The sequence below is a fragment of the Centropristis striata genome, chromosome 7 (assembly GCF_030273125.1).
Source record: "Centropristis striata isolate RG_2023a ecotype Rhode Island chromosome 7, C.striata_1.0, whole genome shotgun sequence".
Lineage (NCBI taxonomy): Eukaryota > Metazoa > Chordata > Actinopteri > Perciformes > Serranidae > Centropristis > Centropristis striata.
The window spans coordinates 17,342,383-17,362,668 of NC_081523.1; the positions used below are offsets into that span (position 1 = coordinate 17,342,383).

General features: G+C 38.8%; 3 protein-coding genes across 4 annotated transcripts; 2 read left to right on the plus strand and 1 right to left on the minus strand.

Moving 5' to 3' along the window:
• Window positions 1-477: 477 nt before the first annotated feature.
• On the plus strand, window positions 478-11,055 carry si:ch211-102c2.8 (trichohyalin). Its single transcript, XM_059336787.1, has 30 exons — window positions 478-503; window positions 1,008-1,083; window positions 1,165-1,271; window positions 1,375-1,429; window positions 1,506-1,628; window positions 2,904-3,413; window positions 3,646-3,729; window positions 3,835-3,930; window positions 4,276-4,383; window positions 4,479-4,545; window positions 4,661-4,805; window positions 5,187-5,279; window positions 5,349-5,461; window positions 5,564-5,675; window positions 5,782-5,901; window positions 6,113-6,226; window positions 6,339-6,569; window positions 6,666-6,728; window positions 6,829-6,915; window positions 7,370-7,471; window positions 7,551-7,700; window positions 7,797-7,928; window positions 8,021-8,253; window positions 8,343-8,469; window positions 8,547-8,630; window positions 9,212-9,423; window positions 9,591-9,617; window positions 10,012-10,087; window positions 10,196-10,402; window positions 10,624-11,055. The coding sequence occupies exons 2-30, from the start codon at window positions 1,017-1,019 to the stop codon at window positions 10,687-10,689; spliced, it is 3,711 nt and encodes a 1,236-aa protein (XP_059192770.1). The 5' UTR covers window positions 478-503; window positions 1,008-1,016; the 3' UTR covers window positions 10,690-11,055.
• A 573-nt stretch (window positions 11,056-11,628) lies between these two features.
• Window positions 11,629-15,679, minus strand: ccdc117 (coiled-coil domain containing 117). 2 transcript variants are annotated; one of them, XM_059336790.1, is made up of 5 exons: window positions 14,622-15,679; window positions 14,466-14,513; window positions 14,091-14,363; window positions 13,089-13,235; window positions 11,629-12,643 (listed from the first exon to the last, which is right to left on the minus strand). In XM_059336790.1, the coding sequence occupies exons 1-5, from the start codon at window positions 14,714-14,716 to the stop codon at window positions 12,400-12,402; spliced, it is 807 nt and encodes a 268-aa protein (XP_059192773.1). In that variant the 5' UTR covers window positions 14,717-15,679; the 3' UTR covers window positions 11,629-12,399. The 2 variants fall into 2 exon arrangements, with proteins under 2 accessions (XP_059192773.1, XP_059192772.1); XM_059336789.1 differs by having other exon boundaries at window positions 14,466-14,516.
• A 99-nt stretch (window positions 15,680-15,778) lies between these two features.
• tcn2 (transcobalamin II) lies at window positions 15,779-20,041 on the plus strand. The gene is made up of 10 exons (XM_059336788.1): window positions 15,779-15,868; window positions 16,188-16,255; window positions 16,782-16,971; window positions 17,063-17,232; window positions 17,768-17,920; window positions 18,293-18,465; window positions 18,564-18,738; window positions 19,146-19,326; window positions 19,417-19,535; window positions 19,651-20,041. The coding sequence occupies exons 2-10, from the start codon at window positions 16,198-16,200 to the stop codon at window positions 19,710-19,712; spliced, it is 1,281 nt and encodes a 426-aa protein (XP_059192771.1). The 5' UTR covers window positions 15,779-15,868; window positions 16,188-16,197; the 3' UTR covers window positions 19,713-20,041.
• The last annotated feature ends 245 nt before the right edge of the window (window positions 20,042-20,286 follow it).

Sequence of the window (20,286 nt, forward strand, 5' to 3'; positions counted from 1 at the left end):
TCAAAGTGTCATTACTGTTCATGAAACATACCATGTCATGTTTATGACACGCTCATGTCACTCTTATGTAGACACCTTCAAAATAAAGTGTTACCATATCTTGCTTAAGTCACAAAGGCATGTTCAAGAATTGCCTAAGTCACATTTTATTTTGACTTAGGCATAATAAATCCGCTTAAGTCACACACTTGACATAGGCCATTATCTCAAAGGGGTAAAATCACATGATCTGATCAACTGAGGATGAAGGCGATTTTACCATAGGTGGCCGGCGTCATGAGGAGATGATTTAGGCAAAAAAAAAAAAGACAAAAAATGACTTAGGCGATTATTTTAACAGTGTGACGATATGTTAACATAGCGACCACAGTGAGCGTGGCAGTTTGCCTCGAGCTCTACGTCTAGCGAGCTGTTTGACCGTTTTCATGGCAACCCGGTGAAGCTGCTGTCAGTCAGCGCCGCAGCTCCAGTCAACAGCAGCATCGAGTCAAAGTCTTCAGAAAGTAAGTAAATTATGGATGATGGAGGCAATACAATGGTGGTGGAATAATGAAAAAACTTTAAAATAAATAATAACGTTGTTGTTTTTTTTCTCTCGGATTAATGTTACGTGTTAGTTTTAAAATCTGAAATCCACTGATAATAATGTGATTCTTAGTAGCTTGGCTTAAGAAAATAGTCTTCAACACACTTGATATTAGGCATTACAGTCTAGCCCAAAATCAGGGAGAATAAATCCCGCATCCCAGTGTTAAAGTGGACTGACTTACAGGTCCTTTAATGTCCATTTTGGGGACTGGGAGTGGCAGGAAAGAATTTATAGTCCTCTTGGTGAAAAGAAGTCAGTTTGGCTTGCTAACAAGCTAAATTGTCTTGGTTTCCTGGACAACTCAGCAACACAAACCCCCTCACTCATGACTGCACAGTCAGCCATAACCAGTGGTCTCCACATACTGGGGATGTGGTGTTTGTATGATACTGCTGAGTGCCTGCATATTTGTCTTCAGCATTGGGACATGGCTGACAGAGACCATGACGGAGCAGAGAGAGACGCAGAGGACACAGACGAGCTTCTTTACACAGGTTTTATTGGCAGTAGATTTAGATCATGCATAACTTAAAGTTTGTGTCCGCTCTTGTTGACCCTCTTGTCCACCCTCGCAGATCTCAATGACAACAGTAGTGGGTCTGGACTGGACTGTCCTCTTCTCAAGTTAGACCACTGTGACCTCCTCCTAGATGCTCTTGATGCTCAGCTTGGTCAGCTGCAGGTCTGTGATGCTCACTGTCTGTCTGTCTGCTTGTCTATATGTATATATGTGTAATCTGGGAAAATGTTTTAAGTAAGTGGTAATGTGTGACTAATGGATACAGGTCAAGCCCCAAAAGCATCAGGAGATTTCCAGAGAACATGATTGCAATAATGCAGGTAATTCATGTCATAGCACACACCTTTATGAAGTTTAGATATTCTTTTTCAGGTGATGATCTGGGTTTTTTTCTAGCTCCTCTCAGGTGGAGTCAATCTCTGAGCAAAGACACTGGGTTTGGCAGTACAACTCAAACAAATGACACTCCTGTTTCTTGTCTTGATTTGATACACACACCGATGATGGAGCAAACATCAGGTAATATTTAAATTCAAGTTTCATTACATGGAAGTCTTTGATTTCTAACTTTTGACTGGTGTTATGAAAATAACCTGCAGAAATACAAATGATAAGTACTGCTGTCTTTTTATATCCCATAATATGGTGTTTTTCCCCACAATTTTTGAATAAACTATACTACTAAATCAACAGACTATAATTTTAAGCATTTTTAAGCATTTTACAATTTGACCATTTTTGACAGAAATCGACATACTATAGTATGACTTCTTTTAGGGGGTCATTTTTGGGCATCCCCTAATATGATGTGTATTCGGTTTTTTTGGACAAACTACACTACCACATGTATCAACATACATATAATTGGGGGCATTTCTAGCATTTTTAGGCATCTTACAATTCAACCATTTTTGACCACAATCGAAATACTATATATAGTATGATATTTTCCAGTTTTTGGAAATCACATAATAAGTTGTTTTTCTGTCATTTCTGGCTATAGTATGCTCTAATATGTATCAACAGAGTAGTATTGACCCATTTGAAGCATTTTTAGGCATTATAAAATTTGACATACATCGACATACTATAGTATGACTTTTTTGATGGGGTCATTTTTGGACATCCCATAATATGATGTTTTTTTGCTATTTTTGGACGAACTATACTACTTCATATATTAACTGTATAATTGGTTAATTTCTAGCATTTTTAGGCATTTTACAATTTAACAATTTTTGACCACATTCGACATACTATAGTATGACTTTTTTTTGAGGGGGTCATTTTTGGACATCCCATAATATTTTTTCGCTATTTTTGGAAAAAAACTATACTACTACATGTATCAACAGATTATAACCAACCCACTTCTAGCATTTTAGGCATTTTACAATTTGACCATTTTTGACAAAAATCAAAATACTATAGTATGACTTTTTTCAGTTTTTGGACATCACATAAAATGGTGTTTTTCTAAGTTGTTTTTCTGTAATTTATGGCTATAGTATGCTCTAATATGTATCAACAGAGTATAATTTTAAGCATTTTTAGGCATTTTACATTTTGACCATTTTGGACAAAAATTGACATACTATAGTATGACTTTTTTTCGTTTTTTTGCAGTGCACACATGAGACAGAATATTTATTCCATATCACTTACACATTAAACTACAGAGTTGTTCACTGAAATTGCTAACTTCAGCCAACAGCACTAGCATTGATGACATAATGTAATTTTGCTATTTTATTTGCACAAAACCACCCCATCTCTCCTTTGCTCTTTCCTCAGAGAAGAGCACATTAAGCGGAGAAGGTCCAGTCCCTTCGTCAAGAGACAAAGAGGAAATAGAGTCTCAGAGGGAACAGGTCATGTGGAGGCTTGAGAGGCTGCTTGGTGACGCTTGTAACGAAGGACGGACGCCAGGAGAAAGCCACCCTTCTTCAGACAGCGTCTGTACTGAAGACTTTGTAAGACGCTTCAGAGATGAGATGGTTGAATTGGCATTGCCAGCAAGTAACATGCAGCAACTAAGCAAAGACGAAGAGGCTGGGAGGATGGATATATCTGACTGTGACACTTGCCAGAGTGAACAAAAAGGACACATTATTCTAAATGTTGACAGAAGAGGAACAGCATTGACTTGGGAAAGCAATAAAGACACAGAGACTGCTCATTGCTGTCAAAAAAAGGAGCTGGAGAAATATCTTTATGATAGCTGTGGAGAAAATACATCATGCAGTGAGAAAGCAGGAGCTGGAGAGAAACACAACACACCACTGGGGCTTTGTGATAGTAGTAGTGAGTACTCTCTTTACAAACTCTTTCTGTGAATATTTCAATAAATATTCACAGAAAGAGGATTGAATATATCTCACAGCACTTTTCCTCTTCCTACATTTAATGGGCATATTATCTTAAAATTTACTGAGCCCATTCACCTCAGCTGAGGAAATCATTCCATTTTGGACATGATTTTTTGCAGATTCCTTTTCCATTTAGGGACCATTGATACCTTTATTTTGTCTTTCAGTTTCTTGCAGAATAAAGGTTGTAACAGAACATGAAACCCTAAGGCACAACAACAGCCGTTCTCCCAAGGCCAGGTGCTTGGCAGGTACCACACACAGATTAAACTGCACCTGCATCTACAGTCTAGCTAATCCTCGTGGAAACCCATTCACAACAAATAGTGATTACAGGCTGCTTGTTTCTCTTATAGGAGTACCTGTGCATAGTTTTGACACTGTATCCATTGACAGTGACCTTGACTCAGTCTGCACAGAGCAAATTAGGCAGCACATTCACAAACGACCAGGTAAGAGAAAGAGAAGTGCAGAAACTTTGAAGGGAAGCCAGTGTTGTTAAAAAAAAAACATTCTTATACTAGAAAAGTGCACTCAGTAGCATGCAGATCTCCACCTAGAGATAAATAGGCAACACACTAAGTAAGGCTGTATTAACGAGTTAACCCACACACAACCAAATGCATGATCCCTTCCAAGCTTACCTCTGGCAGATATGATGAAAATTGAAACAAAAACACAGCTGACAGCACAAACTGAAATATTTAAGAAATAACATTGATGCAAATCAACTCTTTAAATGGAGAAAAAGAACATGTATGAAATCACAGTTGACGTTATTTGTGTGATCCCCCAAGGATGGCGCTCGCTCATTGAGTCAGTCACAGGGATGGAGCACTACTGTACCAACCACAGTGAATATGACACATCCACACAGGAAGAAAGTGAACCTAGATCTACATCAGGTAAAGAATGATCTGACAGAGTATTCATTTATGAGTCCACAGTCACAAAAGAACATTTAAATGTCACAGAATGCGCTTTTTCTTTATTCACAAAGGCCAGAGAAATGAGCAAAACAGAAGTCCTGTCCGGAAAGCACAGCGCAATAAGAGAGAAACATACAGGTAAATAACGGAAAGATTTAAAACATACTAAACTTTTCAGTCTTCTTTCCAATGTTAAGTGTATTAATTTGCATATACTTCTGACTGGTATACTGTGTATGTCTTTGTATCACAGACTTGCGTGTTCTTTGGGTGATAATGACAAGGACACAGATGAGGAAATAAGTCACTGCAGCAGGAGGTGCAGGCCCGAGAGGACATCAGAGAAGATGCAATCTGACTGGGTCAAGATGAAAGAGCGGCTTTCTACACTCCGACAGGTGAGAATGAGCCTCTCAGTCTTATTTAGTATAATATGAGCCCAGAACCCCGTGAAAGGCATGTTCAAATTTCTTTAATCGATAAAATTACACCATTTATAAAAGCCAGAAACATAAAGAAATTATTGTTGGATTTTCATATTTCTGATGGGCTCCGATTGAACTATGTGTGACAAACACTTCTGTCAGGAGAAGTAACCAAATCAAAGTTTAAAATAGTGATATTTCATCAAAGTAATTTTATTCTACATGTCTAGTTTACATTTTTTTTTTTTAACTAAAAACGTATATATTACATTGAAAAAACAGACCTCAGAGAGTTAAATGTGATGGTAGCAAAAAAAAACAACTGCTTTTAACTGCTTTGTGTGTCTGGTTTAGAAATGTGAGAAAGAAGAGCAGACACTACAGAAGAAGAAGACTCAGTTAAAAGATGTTGAGCTCTCCCTCTCTGAACTTCAGCAGAGGAGAAAGGTAAGAGCTGTTAATTGAAAACTGTGTACAGAAGAGTCTAATAATCACAGTTTTTGGTGTATGTCACAGCATGCCGTGCAGGAATTAGAGCAACTGACTGAGGAGACAGCAAAGATGGAAAAGGAGAAGAGGACTCTGGAGTTTGTTCTGACAAACAGCAGACCAGGGAAGGACTGCAAAAGGTATGAAAAAACAAACTCCTACTAATTGCATGACAAAAGCTGTATGCATCGACATGTTAAGATCATCAAATCAGCAAAAACACAACAATGAATGTGTTGTAGTTACCAGATGAATAAGCTGCAGAGGCAGAGAGACTCCTGTATCCTTGGGGACATGGAAGAAGATCTGAGTCCGTGTAAACAGAATTTAAAGGATGGAGCCTTAATGGAGAGGGTAATAAAACTGGAATCAAGCAATATATCTGTCTATGTCATGCTTTAATATGTATAGTTTTTTCTTATCAATACACTTTTTTGATACCCCACTGTTCCACAAACAGCCCAGTGTCGTCATGTCAGTGCTGGAGAAGGAGGAGATGGAAAGACAGCTGGATAACACCAAAACAGAACTGTTTGCTGAACAGCGACGTGCAAGAGAGAAGCTCGAATCCATGCAAGAAGTACTGTGTTAAGGCCTATATTTATTCATTATAACTATTATGACAATTATAAACCTTTATTGTAAATGTGTCATTTTAGTTAAGCTGTTTTTCCTTTTTAGTATATTTTTTAAAACTACAACAAGAAGGTATTTGATTTACTGTGAAAGAAAAATTTACCATCTGTGTTTGAAAATATCTCTGGATATGTTTTCATGTGATCTCCGAGCAGAAGTTGGAGGAGACTCATGAGCAGCTCCAGAGAGTCACAGAGGCAGAAAGCTCACTGAGGAACAGGTGTGCTCATCTGGAGGAGAAACAGAGACAGAAAAATGATCAGATCAAGGTGACTCCAAATTACATCATACTCTAATTTCTAAAAATTAAAAATCAACTTCATCTTTATTGATTATTTTCTAAATATTGCTATTTAATTTTGATTTATCTCTTTCTATCAGGCAGTAGATTTTAAAGTAGGTGAGCTGCAGGGTGAGCTGGGAGAATGTACGATCAGAGTGAGCACTCAGGAGAAGATGTTGGCCCAGAAGGAGTTGCAGCTGCTCGATTTACAGGAGCAACGTGAGGCCCTACAAGCAGAAAGAGACGGACTGAAGGGGGAGCTGCAGCACCTGAAAACCCAGCACTGCAATGCACTGAAAGAAACACAAGAGCAAACCCATACAATGATGGTGAAGTGCTGTGTTTTATTTAAAGTCTAAAAGCCATAATTTTCTAATGTATCATTAAGTAACAAGTGACTAGAATTAATCTTTTTTTAAACTCAGGAGGCAGCATTGAAGCAGCAAAAGAAAGAAATGGCTTTAGCTCATGAGCAGCAAATCCAAAAGGTGACAAACATGTCTGCAAAGCTAAAAATGTATTCTTTAAATGAGATTATAACAGTTTGGTCAATGAGTGTTGTTGATGTTGTGTCCTGGGGTTAATAAGCAGACTGAAGAGGAGAAAGCAAACGCTTTGAAAGAACAAGCTCGGTCTCTCACACGACACTTTGAGTCCTTGAAAAGTTCCATTCAGGTCAGTGTGTTTCCCTAAACAAATCCAATGTTACACTATCTTGTAACAGTGCTGTAAACAATTTGAACTGTTTTGTTCAAAGTACCTTTTATTGCTATGAATGTGCATAATGTTGACTTTAGGGTGACCAGATGTCACAAAAAAAATGTGACATTCCCAAATTACGAGCAGTTGGCCCCATTCCTGAATCCTGTCCTGTTTGTCCTAAAAAATAGACCTGAAAGGTGTTTAGTTAAAGCCCAATAAAATATTAAATACTGATTGTTTAGTTGTTGCCCACACTGTTATATCCACAGCCTACAGGAATTATTAGTTAGTAGTGTTGTGTATTGATAGACAACTATGCATAGTTATGAAGCTGAATTAAAACATTTTCAGAGGAACCCAGTGCGATAAGTAAGTTTTCAATATAGAAAAACACTAAACATTGTTACTTTTCATGTGATTCTGGTAGCTAAAAGAAGAAGAAGCAAAGAAGCTGAGGGATTCTCTGGAGCAGCAGAAAAAGGAGGCAAAGAACCGTGAAGAGGAGCTGCATGTAGAAACTTTGGAAAAGGTACTCTGATAATCCTCTTCCTAAATCATACAGTATTTTCAACTAGATTGCATCTTATGCACAGTGTGCTCCCATTAAGGTGCACAAAGCGATCAAGGAGGAGAGGAGGAAGTGGGAGGCAGAAAAGATGGAAGCAGTGCAGCTGCACTGTGGGAAACTGGAGGAGCAGCTGCAGGGCAAGAAGAGTAAAGCACTGGCTCTTCAACAGAAAGTGGTAGAACTAAAAACTGTAAGGTGACTTGCCACCAGGAAATGTAACATACCATACCATCTTAAATAAATCAGAATTAATGTTGATTCTGTCTTTGCATGATCTTCTTGTAAGAGAGTGCAGGAGTTGGAGAGTGAAAGCTGTGTGCAGCAGAGAGAGCAGGAGTCGTTGCTGGCTGTCATTTGCAAATCCCTGAAGGAGGACCACCAGGCTGAGCTGCAGAAGATGCAGAGACAGATGGCCCAGGTGCGAGAAAACCACAGAAACCAATCATTTGCTGGCACATAATGAGACGTGGTGCTGTAGAAAAGCTGACATGGTGTGGTCTGTGGTCACAGGACAGTCAGAGGGCAGTGCTGAGGCTTGAGCAGGCTGTTCAGCTTGCAGAGAAAGAGGCTGACAAGCTCCGGGTGATGCTTAGAGAAAGCGAGAGGAGCCATAACCAAATCACAGCTGAGCTGGAACAGCAGCTCAGGCTCTGGGCCCAGGAGCTGGGAGCAGAGTGCCAGCATCTTCATCTCTTCGTGGAGCAGAGCGGGGCCAAACAAAGTTCTGCGCACCTACCTCCAAGGTATAAATTCCTGCTCTGGTTTAGAAGAATGTGAATACTTTATAGGCAACATGGTGATCTTTTAATTCTGATGCCTTTGTACTGTGCAGTCCTACAGCAGCTGAGGCTCTGAAAAACCTGCGGACACTCAGAGAGCAGTTGAAGGACTTGATTAACCATCTACAGGAGGAGCTTGATTCACAGAAACAAGTCACTGAAAAGCTGAGAAAAGACAAGGTAACATTTAGACTGCCTGCTGTTTGCAAGTACAGCACATTAAATGTCTCCATGAATGCAACTTCTTTCTTTTTCAGGAGCGAGAATTGAGCATCCAGAGACAACAGCTGAGGATGGACAGAGACCAGGCCTTGGATTCTCTAAAGGAGCGTCTCATTCAGGTTTGAACTTACTATCACTCCCTCCGGGACATTAACGACACCATGGTTCTGATTACTGATGGCCTTATTGCTTCGTCGTCATCACAATCCACCGTTGAACTATAGTATGACAGTATTAAACATAAATACATTCACATACACAGTGCAAAGTAAATACAAATATATTAAGGAAATAAAAAGTAGTACACATACCTCGCTGGCTGCACATAACCGAGAGGGAAATGAGTACTTAAAATATCCGGTTCAAAATATACAAATAAAAACATTCGCTTCTCGACACAGGGAGTAACTTCTTTACATCACATCAGGGAAAAATGTCTCACTTCATGTGATTTACCTGTTGCACATTAAAGTGTCCGAGTGCAACGCAAACTGAACTTTAGTTCCTACTTCTAACATTCACAACTCAATATTCATAAAAATTAGATTAAATGAATATATAAATCAAACATATCAAATAATGATATAAATAATAGTTATGCCAGTTAAACTTACACACTTTGTAAAGCTCATGTCGGTGCACATAGAAAGATGCAGAAAACGAATTCACCCCATTATTATGTCACGTGGTATTTCTGCAGGAGCACATTGAGGAGTTAAGCAGTCTGAACTGGCTTCATATGTGTGATGGAGGAGCTGACGGAGGAGGAGCAGCAGTATCTCTTCGCAAACAGCTGAAGGCCAAAGACTTAGAGCTCAGGCAGGTTCAGAGGAGCATGGCTCAGTGGAAGGAACAGACTGCAGCTCGTCTGGCGTGCAAGTTTGAAGAAGAGTTGACCGCTGAACTGGAAAGGTGAACAAACTCGGAACAGTTTGAACAGTGATTACTATTTGAAAATGTGAAACAAATTTGCTCCTCTCAAAAATGGACCAGATTCCAGGAAAACTTCATGATCCAGAGAATATAAATCACATAAATATTCTGCCTCTTTATTTTTAAGTTTTGCTCTAATCCCACAGGTGCAAGACAAAGTTGTTAAGGGGCAGGTAACAACAGGTTTCTGATGACATACTAACATGCTGTCTGTCCTTACAAGAGCATGATCTCACCCCAACTCACTGTGTTCTATACCATGGATGTAACATTAACTGTACATGTAAACCTTTACCTCATTCATGTAGTTGTTAATTATTCACAACGAATGCACACAAACTCTATGCCACAAAAGTTTAAAAAAATGACAAGTTTCAACCCTATTTGAATCTTTGTCAGAGCAGAGTGCTTGATTAATATATTAAGACAAAGCTTTCAGGATTGATTCGAGTCATTATTAAACTTTTGTGGCATGGAGTAAGTGTGCAGATTGCACCTACATATGCGTGTAAATACTCTCCAACCACTTTTGGCACCTTTTCAAATGCTTACTTGTTTGTTTTCTAGAAAACCAACAAAGACTCTAGAAGAGAGGCAGAGAAAGTCTGTGACGTCTGAAGGAGAGGTAGCCCACATTGCAAAGGTAAATGTTTTACTATTCCTGTAAGAACACAGAGCTCATGCAGATATGTAACCTAAAGACATCTTTTCCTGACTGAAACCTCAAATCTCTCTGTCTTTTCCCTGTCAGGAAACTCAGAATTCAGTTAGCTCTCCCTCCCACCACTTTGTGGACTCTGCTGCCTTCCACAGCCCCTCAGACGTGGCTTCATTTAAGCTTCTACGTTACCTGCAAAGCAGAGTCAAGCAGCTGCGTGTAGAAAACCAGGCCTACATCTGCAGCCCCTCGCCTTCAAATACAGTCCCTACAGATCTGTCAGGATCCTATCTTACAACAGTGAGTTATTGTAATTGTTGCATTCATAGCAGTGATGAACAAGTATAGTGCAGACTTTTATCCTTAAGGCATACTGCATTTTTTACATTTAGAAATGGCACTTCTGGATCTCAGTTAAAAGTCAAAATAAACTTTAAAGTACATCTAGAAGGGGAAAAAACACTGTAAATATGTCAGTTTCTTTATTCATAATATAATATTTGTACCCATCTCCTTTATAGATCGCTCAAGATCAAGGCGTGGCTGGGATTCAGAGTCACTCATCAATCAGGACAGTCTCAAGTTAAAGCCATGAAACTTTACTCTGTGTTACACAAACCACTTATATGCTGTAATGTCATGCATTTCAAGCTGTTGTTGAGGCCACAGGAATAAATCATTTACTGTCACATGTGCTTAAGACTGCAGATTGACAATCAGGTCACGGTGACAAATGATGAGACTGAAGATTAAGTTCACATTCCTTTGCGTTAACGTAGTCAAGTTTTACGACTTAAGGTTACAATGAACTCAGAATGTTGAACTGACATTTCACTGGAGATCATGTGAGTTATGTCAGAGAACCTCATAAAGCTGAGAGGTCTTTGTATAACCATAAATGTTACAAACCGCATTGTTCAATAAAAACATGCTGATGGAAAGTTCAAACTAAATGATGTCAATAGCATTAATTAGAAGATCTTGAATAACTTTGTGACACGGGAGATTGTTTAAAAGTTGGTCTCAGTTTATCTTAAAATTGAATAGCCATGCTTTTGTTAAGGTGCTTCAGCAGGCTGGAGTAGTTGTGTTGTTGGTTCCCTCTGTGGTACCAAAAATGTTAAAAAGAAAAAGTGCCTATTTGACAAATATTTCTCTCTTAAAGGGAAACATAAATATCATCAGCATCAGTCTTATCTTTAGATCTGGCCCTAACTGAACTGAATGAATAAATTCATCCTCAAAAAAGACAATGTCATGGCTGATTGACTTTAAAATAGCAGACACAGTGTGACAAACTGGAGCCTGGTGCATTCAATAACCTGAAAGTTAATTGACTAAAATCATACTTATCTTATTTTTTCAGTATATATGTATGGTCACTTGTGGTGTTCCCACATGTTAATCATCTGACTCCTACTCTTCCTGATACACTGTATGTAATAAAAAAAATCCTCACAATGCTCACTCAACTAGAGGATTGCTTTCAGTACATTCCAGCAAAATTCATCCAATGAAAACCCACTATGCTAAGCAGCATCTCAACATGGACGTTTATTTAAGAAACATAAAAAGTCAAAACACTCGATGGCTGGTTGCAATTCTGGTAATGTATATATGAAAATACAATCATAAAAAGGTGCATTTGCATGATTTCTTTTAGAGTTTCTCAAATCTCACAGATGGCGTACTTGCTAAGCAATATAGGAAGATAATCTTTCTACCACAACAGTAAGCAGGAAGTTGTGCTGTGAGCAAATGTGAACACACAGGAACAACATTTAATGTCCTGTTAACGATGCCCAGAAGCTGAACATAAAAACTGTACAAAATTCAGGTGCTGCACACTGATGTTTAACAAAGTCACATGTACAGCACATCAGAGTGTTGTTGGCTGGGCTTTGGCAAAATTATGTACAAGTTCTCTTATTTCTAAGGGCAAAGGTTAATTCTGTAAGCTATATAAAAATGGTTATTTAAGGCCGTCTATAGAACTTTATAATTTCTTGAGATCATGACAAGTTTTCCTTGAGATTCAAATAAATTAAAATGATTAATTAGATCATTGTTATTGTAACTTCATACATACAGTTGCATGGGATTATACTCAAAAAACTAAATTGAGTGACTGTAAAGCAAAACATGTTGCACAAACTGTTCAAAACAGCACAATATTCATGTATAGCCAGCGTTCCTTGCCAAACTGACCGATTTCAAGTGGTTCGGAGTCCTTTATAGTCTATTGTGCGACTATATTTCAAGTCTTTTACTTTGGCTTTTCAAGTCATCAAGGACCTTTACATTTCCATGTCCTCCTCTCCAGAGATGTGGGCCACAGGAAAGCTGTACAGGGAAGAGTGTGTGTCTGCAGGCGGACTGGAGGGGCTGAGGGGACTGTGAGGGGTAGGAGATGGACATGGAGTTGGGGGTTGCCGAGTTACTGTCTGTAGTTTACGCGGTTTCTGTAATGAGCACTTTCGCTTCCGACAGAAGGGATCGTCTGGTGGCCGCCACAACACCAACTCCATGCAGGAATGGCTCCTACAGGTATGAGGAAGAAGCAGGTGAGATGGAACAAAAACATGAATTTATTCTATTCCATAACATATCTAGGATGGAATTAATATGCAGATGCTTCAGTTCAAAATGAGAACCAACTTTTCTAGGGATGTCAGTTTCTGAGCTCTTACAAAGGCCAAAATATGGCTTGCAATAGACAAGGTAAGGATTTTTTTGACAGAAATGTTTTTTTCTAAAGCAAATTTTGAGACTGTATATATATATATATATATATATTCTTTTATTGTAAATCATTACAACCCCAAGAGGTCCTTGGAATAGGTATACAATAATAAATGTGCATAACAAGTATAAGGTTGATTGGTCCAGTAGTGTGAGACATTAGCCACACACAGCTGCAGACAGGCGGAAAGATCAACAGGCAGAAACACACACTAGCGGGGATAATAATAAAATTAGAACCTACACAGACTGGGCTACTGTGTGCGGTAGGATATCACTGATACCGCGCTGTAGACCTTCCTTCAAGCTGTCAGAGATCACCAGCACCGGTCGTCTTGGGGCTGGCTCTACATCCAAATCTTCATCTTCATCATCATCCTCCAGTGTTATTCTTTCATACATAAATATTGCTGTATTAGCTTACAGTAATACAGGGGACAGTATTTGTTGATATAACATTTTCATGATAACAATCACAAAATTAACGTAATATTGGCAGGTGAAGAAAGTTATTAAAGAAATCCTAATGATGAATTTCTTTAAAACAAAATATTTTCTAAAATATTTAAGATCTGTTTGTAGCAGCTTGAAACTTAATGTCTTTAGACATTTGAGCCACAATATCTCAACATAATACTTTTGTTACAAAACAATAACATGTCAAGACAATACATGAAAATACTAAATAAGCACATTGAAATAGCTCCTCACCAGGGAAGCAATGCTACACTAAACAAACTCTTAAAGCATACTGTATGAGAGCCTGGTTCTATTTAAAGCAGAATGAGTCAGCCAAATCAAAGTCACTTCAGTGGAAATTTTGATATGTAATAGATTGGTGACCTTTCCAGACTGTACCCCTCCTCTCACCAAATGCATGCTGGAATAAACTTAAGCCTCTGTGACCCTGCACAGGATAAACAAAATGAAAGTATCGCTTCATGCTGCTTCTTGTCTCTTCAGTACTAAACAGTCTGTGAAAACTAAACCTGTCACTAAACCATCTTAGCAGTGCACCCTGTATTAACACAGAACGCTGAAGAAGCCTGTAATTGCTGGATCAAATGACACAATATATTTTTATCTTTTCACACTCATCTATCTATAAACAACAGATTCCAGGGTGACTAATTGGAGACAGGACTTTTGGTCATAAGGGTGTCAGTTTCAAGTCTAATTCTGACAAGCAAAGGAGTAAAATATTGGCAGTTTTTGCACATTTTTGCACACACTGCATACTACATACCTGTCTTCAATCTCTTGAAGTTTCCTCTGAGCTGCTTCTATCTCCATGCAGGAGCTCTCTGTCTCAGGCCGGGGCAGAGCAGAGGAGGGCTGCTCCAAAGTCAGGGGCTGAGATGCTGGGCAGGGCTGTGGAAGTGTAGGGTTGTCTTGCTGCACAGGCAGAGGAGGGCAGCTGTTCGTTGTAGGCCAGTCATGATGAGTGCTCGTGTTTGAGTTCTCTGATAAGTCTGCGTCTGCTTCATACATCAACCTCCTCCTTTTAGCACTGCATCCCCTGAGAAAACATTAACATATTTATCACAACACTCATATGTGAGGATTCCAAGCACCGTCAAATCTTAAACAGGGGTGCATTTTCTGTGCATCTCTCACTTACTCATCATCAACTCTCCTCCTGTGCTTCCTGAGGCATCGTGCCTCCCAGCTGCTTTGGGACAGAAAGACAGAGGTGTCATAACAAATGATACAACATATCAGTTTCAGATTGAAAATATATATATATTGTACAACCCACAAATCTTCAGCTACGTACTTGTTAGAGAGAGTTGCTCTCTGTAGGTGGCCAGACGTACTTGGAGATCCGAGGTCAAATTCAGGAATGCTTGTGGGGCCTGAAAACGAGTACATGACTGGCAGAAACCCCCAATCCACTGCTTGTGAGAGTAGGGTGATGCACGGTGGTAAAGTCGGTAAAAGGATTTATAGAGACACACGAGTAAATAACTACAATTGGTTCTGATCTGAAAGATCAGTATTAATACCAATCAAATCTGTTTTAGGTAAATTCCGATCTACATGACGCACAAGTTATAAATCTGTTTACAGGAGGACAGCTGTCTGAAACTGTAGCTAGCTACACACCACTTAGTATGAGGTTATGGATAAAATGGCTATCACTATAACTTGACACGCAAATACATAATAACAGCTTCATCACTACACTGTGTAACAACTTTGAATAAGTACACCAGACATATAACGTTGAAGCGTTACAGACCGACCTGTGCAGCTGCCCTGCCCCTCCGTGTTTTTGTTGTTGTTTAACGTTAGCTAGTCTCCGCCAGCTCACATCGTTTTCCTTTGGAATAATCCCAATATTGCACAGCAACAGACTCTACATACCCAAGTCTTACTAAGTTAATATTAATACCACCTGCAGGCAAACATAACTCCCACTTTAAAGGACCCTCTGATGTGAACTGCTTGAATGGTGGGCTGGGTTAAAGCTAACGTTAGTGCTATTCTTAAAAAAAAAAAGTAAGTCGCGCTAGAGGAGCCGTCAAGGTTCTAGAACGTGCGTATGTTACGTCAGGTGAATTGTGGGAATTGTAGTAAATCAGGAAATCGACTTACAACAAAGTTTGCGTTGAACACTCGATGAGATACATAAGAAAAGTTAACAAACGTAGGTTTTGATGAAGCGTTAGGACCCTTGTAGCTACTTAGCTATCTTAAATGTCAGTTTTAGTTTTTACCCGGAGTCCGGCGCGGGTGCAGGTAGTGACCAGAAAAAGATATATGTAAGAAAAGATAATACCTCCCCCTTGTTTTGCGTGTTCGTATTACCGAAGAGTATACGCGGCTGACAAGATAGTTCCCTGCAACTTCCTGTTTACGGTCCAGCCTACAGCTCGTGTGTTTAAAGGGACACCCCTGCTTTTTGATCGCTTTGTCATCTCAAATAACGAGTCATGTGACGGTGAAATAGGAGAAGCTGTTGTCTCCGAGTCTGTTCTTAGTCAGCTCTGGCTCTTCACACTCGACTAACTCTCTAAGCAGGTAAGACACTGCCGTTTAGTGAAAAATGTTCACGTCTTACAAGCCAATCACTACGCTGCTGTAATAAAAATTATAATAACGATCTTGTAATATTTACCCAGCATCGCTAAATATAAATGTTGTGTAGCCTATATAATCTATAGGTATATTATTGCAATTATTTTCAGATTTATCGTTTGATGTGTACGTGCTGCCTTTCACATAACTTTAAAACATAGAAGAGTTTCGGGGTCTCCCCATTCTACAGTAGGCTATGTCTGTGTTGCTACTTTAACGTTTGAGGCGAATATTGATTTGTACTGTTTTTTGTACTTAACAGACTGCCCGCAATGCTGTCTGTGATCATAATCTCATGCCTACTGGCTTTTGCCTCTGGTAAACCATGTAGTAAGTATATTTTATATGTCTTATTGTTTAAAGTTTTAATTATATATATAGTTAATACTTTAAAAAGTATTTTTAATATTGCTTGTTTGTGTGTTATTTTATCGATGCTTATTTGCTGCTGTAACAGTGGAAATCTCCCCGTTGTGGGACTTATAAAGTTGGTTTGGAGATTCACAGATTTTGCAATTACGTACTTTATCAACGTGAATGGCCTTCATATTGTTGGCTCATTAAGAAAGTTGTGTAATTGTCAAGTTACAGAGAAAGCACCATTTTGGTCTTCAGTGATGGGTGATGAGGGTAAATTATCAAGGATGGACATTAGGATATTTAGAACGCAGCAATAACACCTTTTTAACTAATCAAGTCTCCACAGTCTCTGTTTCCTGTTGTTGTGATTGCTGATGCTGCAGTTCTGGTGTTGCAATTCTCTGAAAGTTCATGTTGATGTCAGCAAGAGAGTGTTACTGAAATATTTTTATGCCTGTGATCAGAATTCTTGAGAATATATTTTTTTTAAATCCAGATACTGATGGATCTAACAGTCAGCTGCACCTGTCACTCAATAAGAATCTCCTTCGCTCTCTGGAGACGCAGCAAGGACTCCCCAATCCCAGTGTCCACTTGGCATTACGCCTTTCTAACACCCACAACCACGCTAAGGAGGGCGCACACCTGGATAAATTAAAAAATAATTTGCACAATGACATTCAAAGGTAATGCAAAAATTAAATCTGTATGCCCATTGAAATAATCTTTTTTCCCTGATGTTCTCACCTGAACCTGAGTGTCCCGTGTCCTCCTCAGCTCTCTCTCTAACAGCCAGTCTGTGGTCGGCCTCATGGCGCTGTACACTCTGGCTCTGAAGTCCTCCTGCTACGACCTCAACACAATCACCTTCACTGTCAGTGAGAAGAGCGAGACGCTGCTGATACACCTGAAGAAACAGATGGAACTAGAAAAAGAGCATATTGCCTGTAAGTTTTGACCTTTTGGAGGCCAACAGTTGTCATATAAAAGTGTTTGCCATCCTGTTTTACATTGCGCTACAAAATGAGTTCAAAGGTTATTTAGTGTGAATGTTTCTGCAGAAGGGAAATCCAGGAAAATGTATGTAATAGTGTGAAATCTCAACAGACAAGCCTGTTTGGAATACCTTGGCATTTTAACACTCTAACTATCTAATCATTTTTACATTAAGTTTTCATAAAATTGGCAAACATTGTCAGTATATCCTATTTTCATTATGGCTCCACTTTTTTTTATAGCCAGGATGAATCTTGAGTATATTTCAAATAAATGTTAATGTTTAGGTTGTTCTTTGTTGAAGAATTCTGCAGCACCATTTTTTTATTTTAGTTTTGATGGAATTAATCATTAAAGCAACTACTGACTAATTCTATACAAGTTGAAATAAGAAGCAAATAATGTGCTTTTTTAATTTTTTTCAATATTACTGTGAAGTCATTTTGATAAAGAATTTGGTTTCTTTTACTTCTCTCCTTTGCACAGTAAGCCACCGCCCTTTGACCAACTATTACCAGTACTCTCTGGGTGTGCTCGCTCTGTGTGCGAGTGGCATCAGGGTCAATAACCATGTCAGCAACAAGCTCATCAAGGCAGTTGAACATGACTACTTCAAACATGGAGAGTCTGAGAGTATTGGTGAGTGTAACCTGCCTTAATGCTTTTTTAGCTGTTAAAATAAATATTAAATAGATGATGTGCAGACATGCATACATCCCAATTGTCATACTGTGGAATAAGATGTTAGGTTGCAAACTGTCTATGGTGGAATAACATGAACTGAGATAAAAAACCTGTGCTGTTTTGTTGCATTTTGTTATTGTGAATTTTTTTTGGGATGTTGCTCCATATTATACCTTTAACATAATCACAATATTAATATATCTGAGGAATCCATTAACCCTGGTTGGCAACAAACAATCTATTTTATTGTTTTGTTTTTCTTTTGCTTCAAGTTAAACTCTCCCTCTGTCTGTCAAATACACATATTTTATCCTACTCTCTCCCCAGATACCTATGCCATGGCTGGGATGGCCCTCCAGTGTGTGAAGGAAGCTGGTTTTCATGGGCAGAACGCTGCTGAGCTCGACACAGCCCTTAACAAGATCAAGCAGAAGCTCTTGGCCGCCCAAAGGTCTGACGGTCATATTGGCAATGAGTTCAGCACAGGCCTCGCAGTTCAAGTGAGGATCTTATTCCTTATTGTTTGTTCAGCTCACTGCATGAAACATTATGGAACAAGGACTTTACAGTTTAAATTTACTTATATGTTGTGTTCAAGGCTTTATTGGCAATGGGCAGCCAAGTTGAAGAGTGTGCTGCCTCAATGGAGGCCATGAGGACAGACGCCAGAAACAACACATACCACAACCCCATGGCCATATCTCAGATCCTGCCAGCTCTCCATCAGAAATCCTACCTGACTGTTAAAAGCAAGCAGTGCCAAAATGAGGACAGTATGTGCTGCTTTATTTCTTACTCAGCTGTGATTTCATGTTGTTATTATATTTCAGACTGTTCAACAGCTCTCAGTCAGGGCAGGGAGTACAATAGACAATGGACACTTTCATTCTCTGTTGTGCATTATTTTCCTGGTTATCTTTGTAAATGTTTAATTTATCTGCACATTATTTAATTTACTGCAAAAGTTTAATTTCATTAAAATATTTTAGCAAAGGTTTTTATGGTAAATTCAGGTTTATCATAGGTTGATTATTTATAGGTTAAGTTTATTTTTTATGTATGTATAATGTATGTTTGAATGCTGCTACTGGATGGTTGACTTTCCCTCGGGATAAATAAAGTATCTGTCTGTTTGTCTGTCTGTCTTATTGATTGTTTCATGGTGTGTGCCCTCTTGCAGACACTCTGGTGCTGGAGCCCGTAGATCCTGTGGTGGTTTTGCCAAGCAAGACCAAAGTGAATGTGAAGGTGAAGGTGGTGGTGTCCAGCGGAGCAACTGCTCTTTACAGTGTGGATGCACCAGTGGGCAGCTCTCTGTTGGAGGTTCTTGAACTTCTCAAGGGGGCAAATGTCAACTTCACGTGAGTTCATATAAGTTATCTTTGTGCATCTCAGCTTTCTATATATCCTGTATGATTGATGATTAAGTAACATTTGATGCTGTTTGACAGGTTTGAGAAGGAGTCCAGCCTGTGGGGACCTTTCTTAAGTGTAGTGAATGGAGAGCAGGCCAGACAGAGCGACCGCAGATACTGGAAGCTCTCCTCTGATGGCGCCGCACTCAGTGAGGGTGAGCACATGCATATAACACTGTGACTCACTAAAATGTCAATAAATTTATTTCCTTGATCTGCTGCTTTAATATTATTTTTGTGATAAACAAAAAATGCTCTTTTCTCTCCTAGGTGTCAACGATTTCAAGATTATGACTGCTCAAAATATCACCATCACAAACACCAGCTACTGAGAGTCATGCTGATGCACCAGTGATTAATGAGGATCAAAACCAGTTCAATCTTAAGTCTTTTTCTAAGTGAACATTTTAACTTGTCTGATGCTATAAATTGTCATAGTGGTTTCACTGAATTTTTGCATTTCAAGTAGATTTAAAGCTTGAACAAAAGTGTAATTTAGAACTAATTGAACAGACTTTGCTGTGAACTTTACTGTTGTAAAGCCTTTTTTAAAACAATGGATTATTAATTGAGTGTGAAATTTTTATTAAAATGTCCTACAATGCGTGATTGCACTTTTTTTTAAACAAATAAAAAAGTTCTAATGGACTTTTTAAATAAAGATTTTCTGTGGGTTTGTGTTTTTGTTACACAATATAAATTCATTAAATTATTAAATCACATTAGATTTCTTTACAAATTAACATGGCTAATATATACGAACAAAACTAAGCAATTTGGGAATAATTCTATTTTTATTGCATTGTCACAGGTAACCTTAAATTAAAGACAAAGTAGTTTATTGGATTTATTTATTTCAAACATATTAAAAAGGAAAAAAAGGCAAAAGAAACTGTCAGCCTTGGC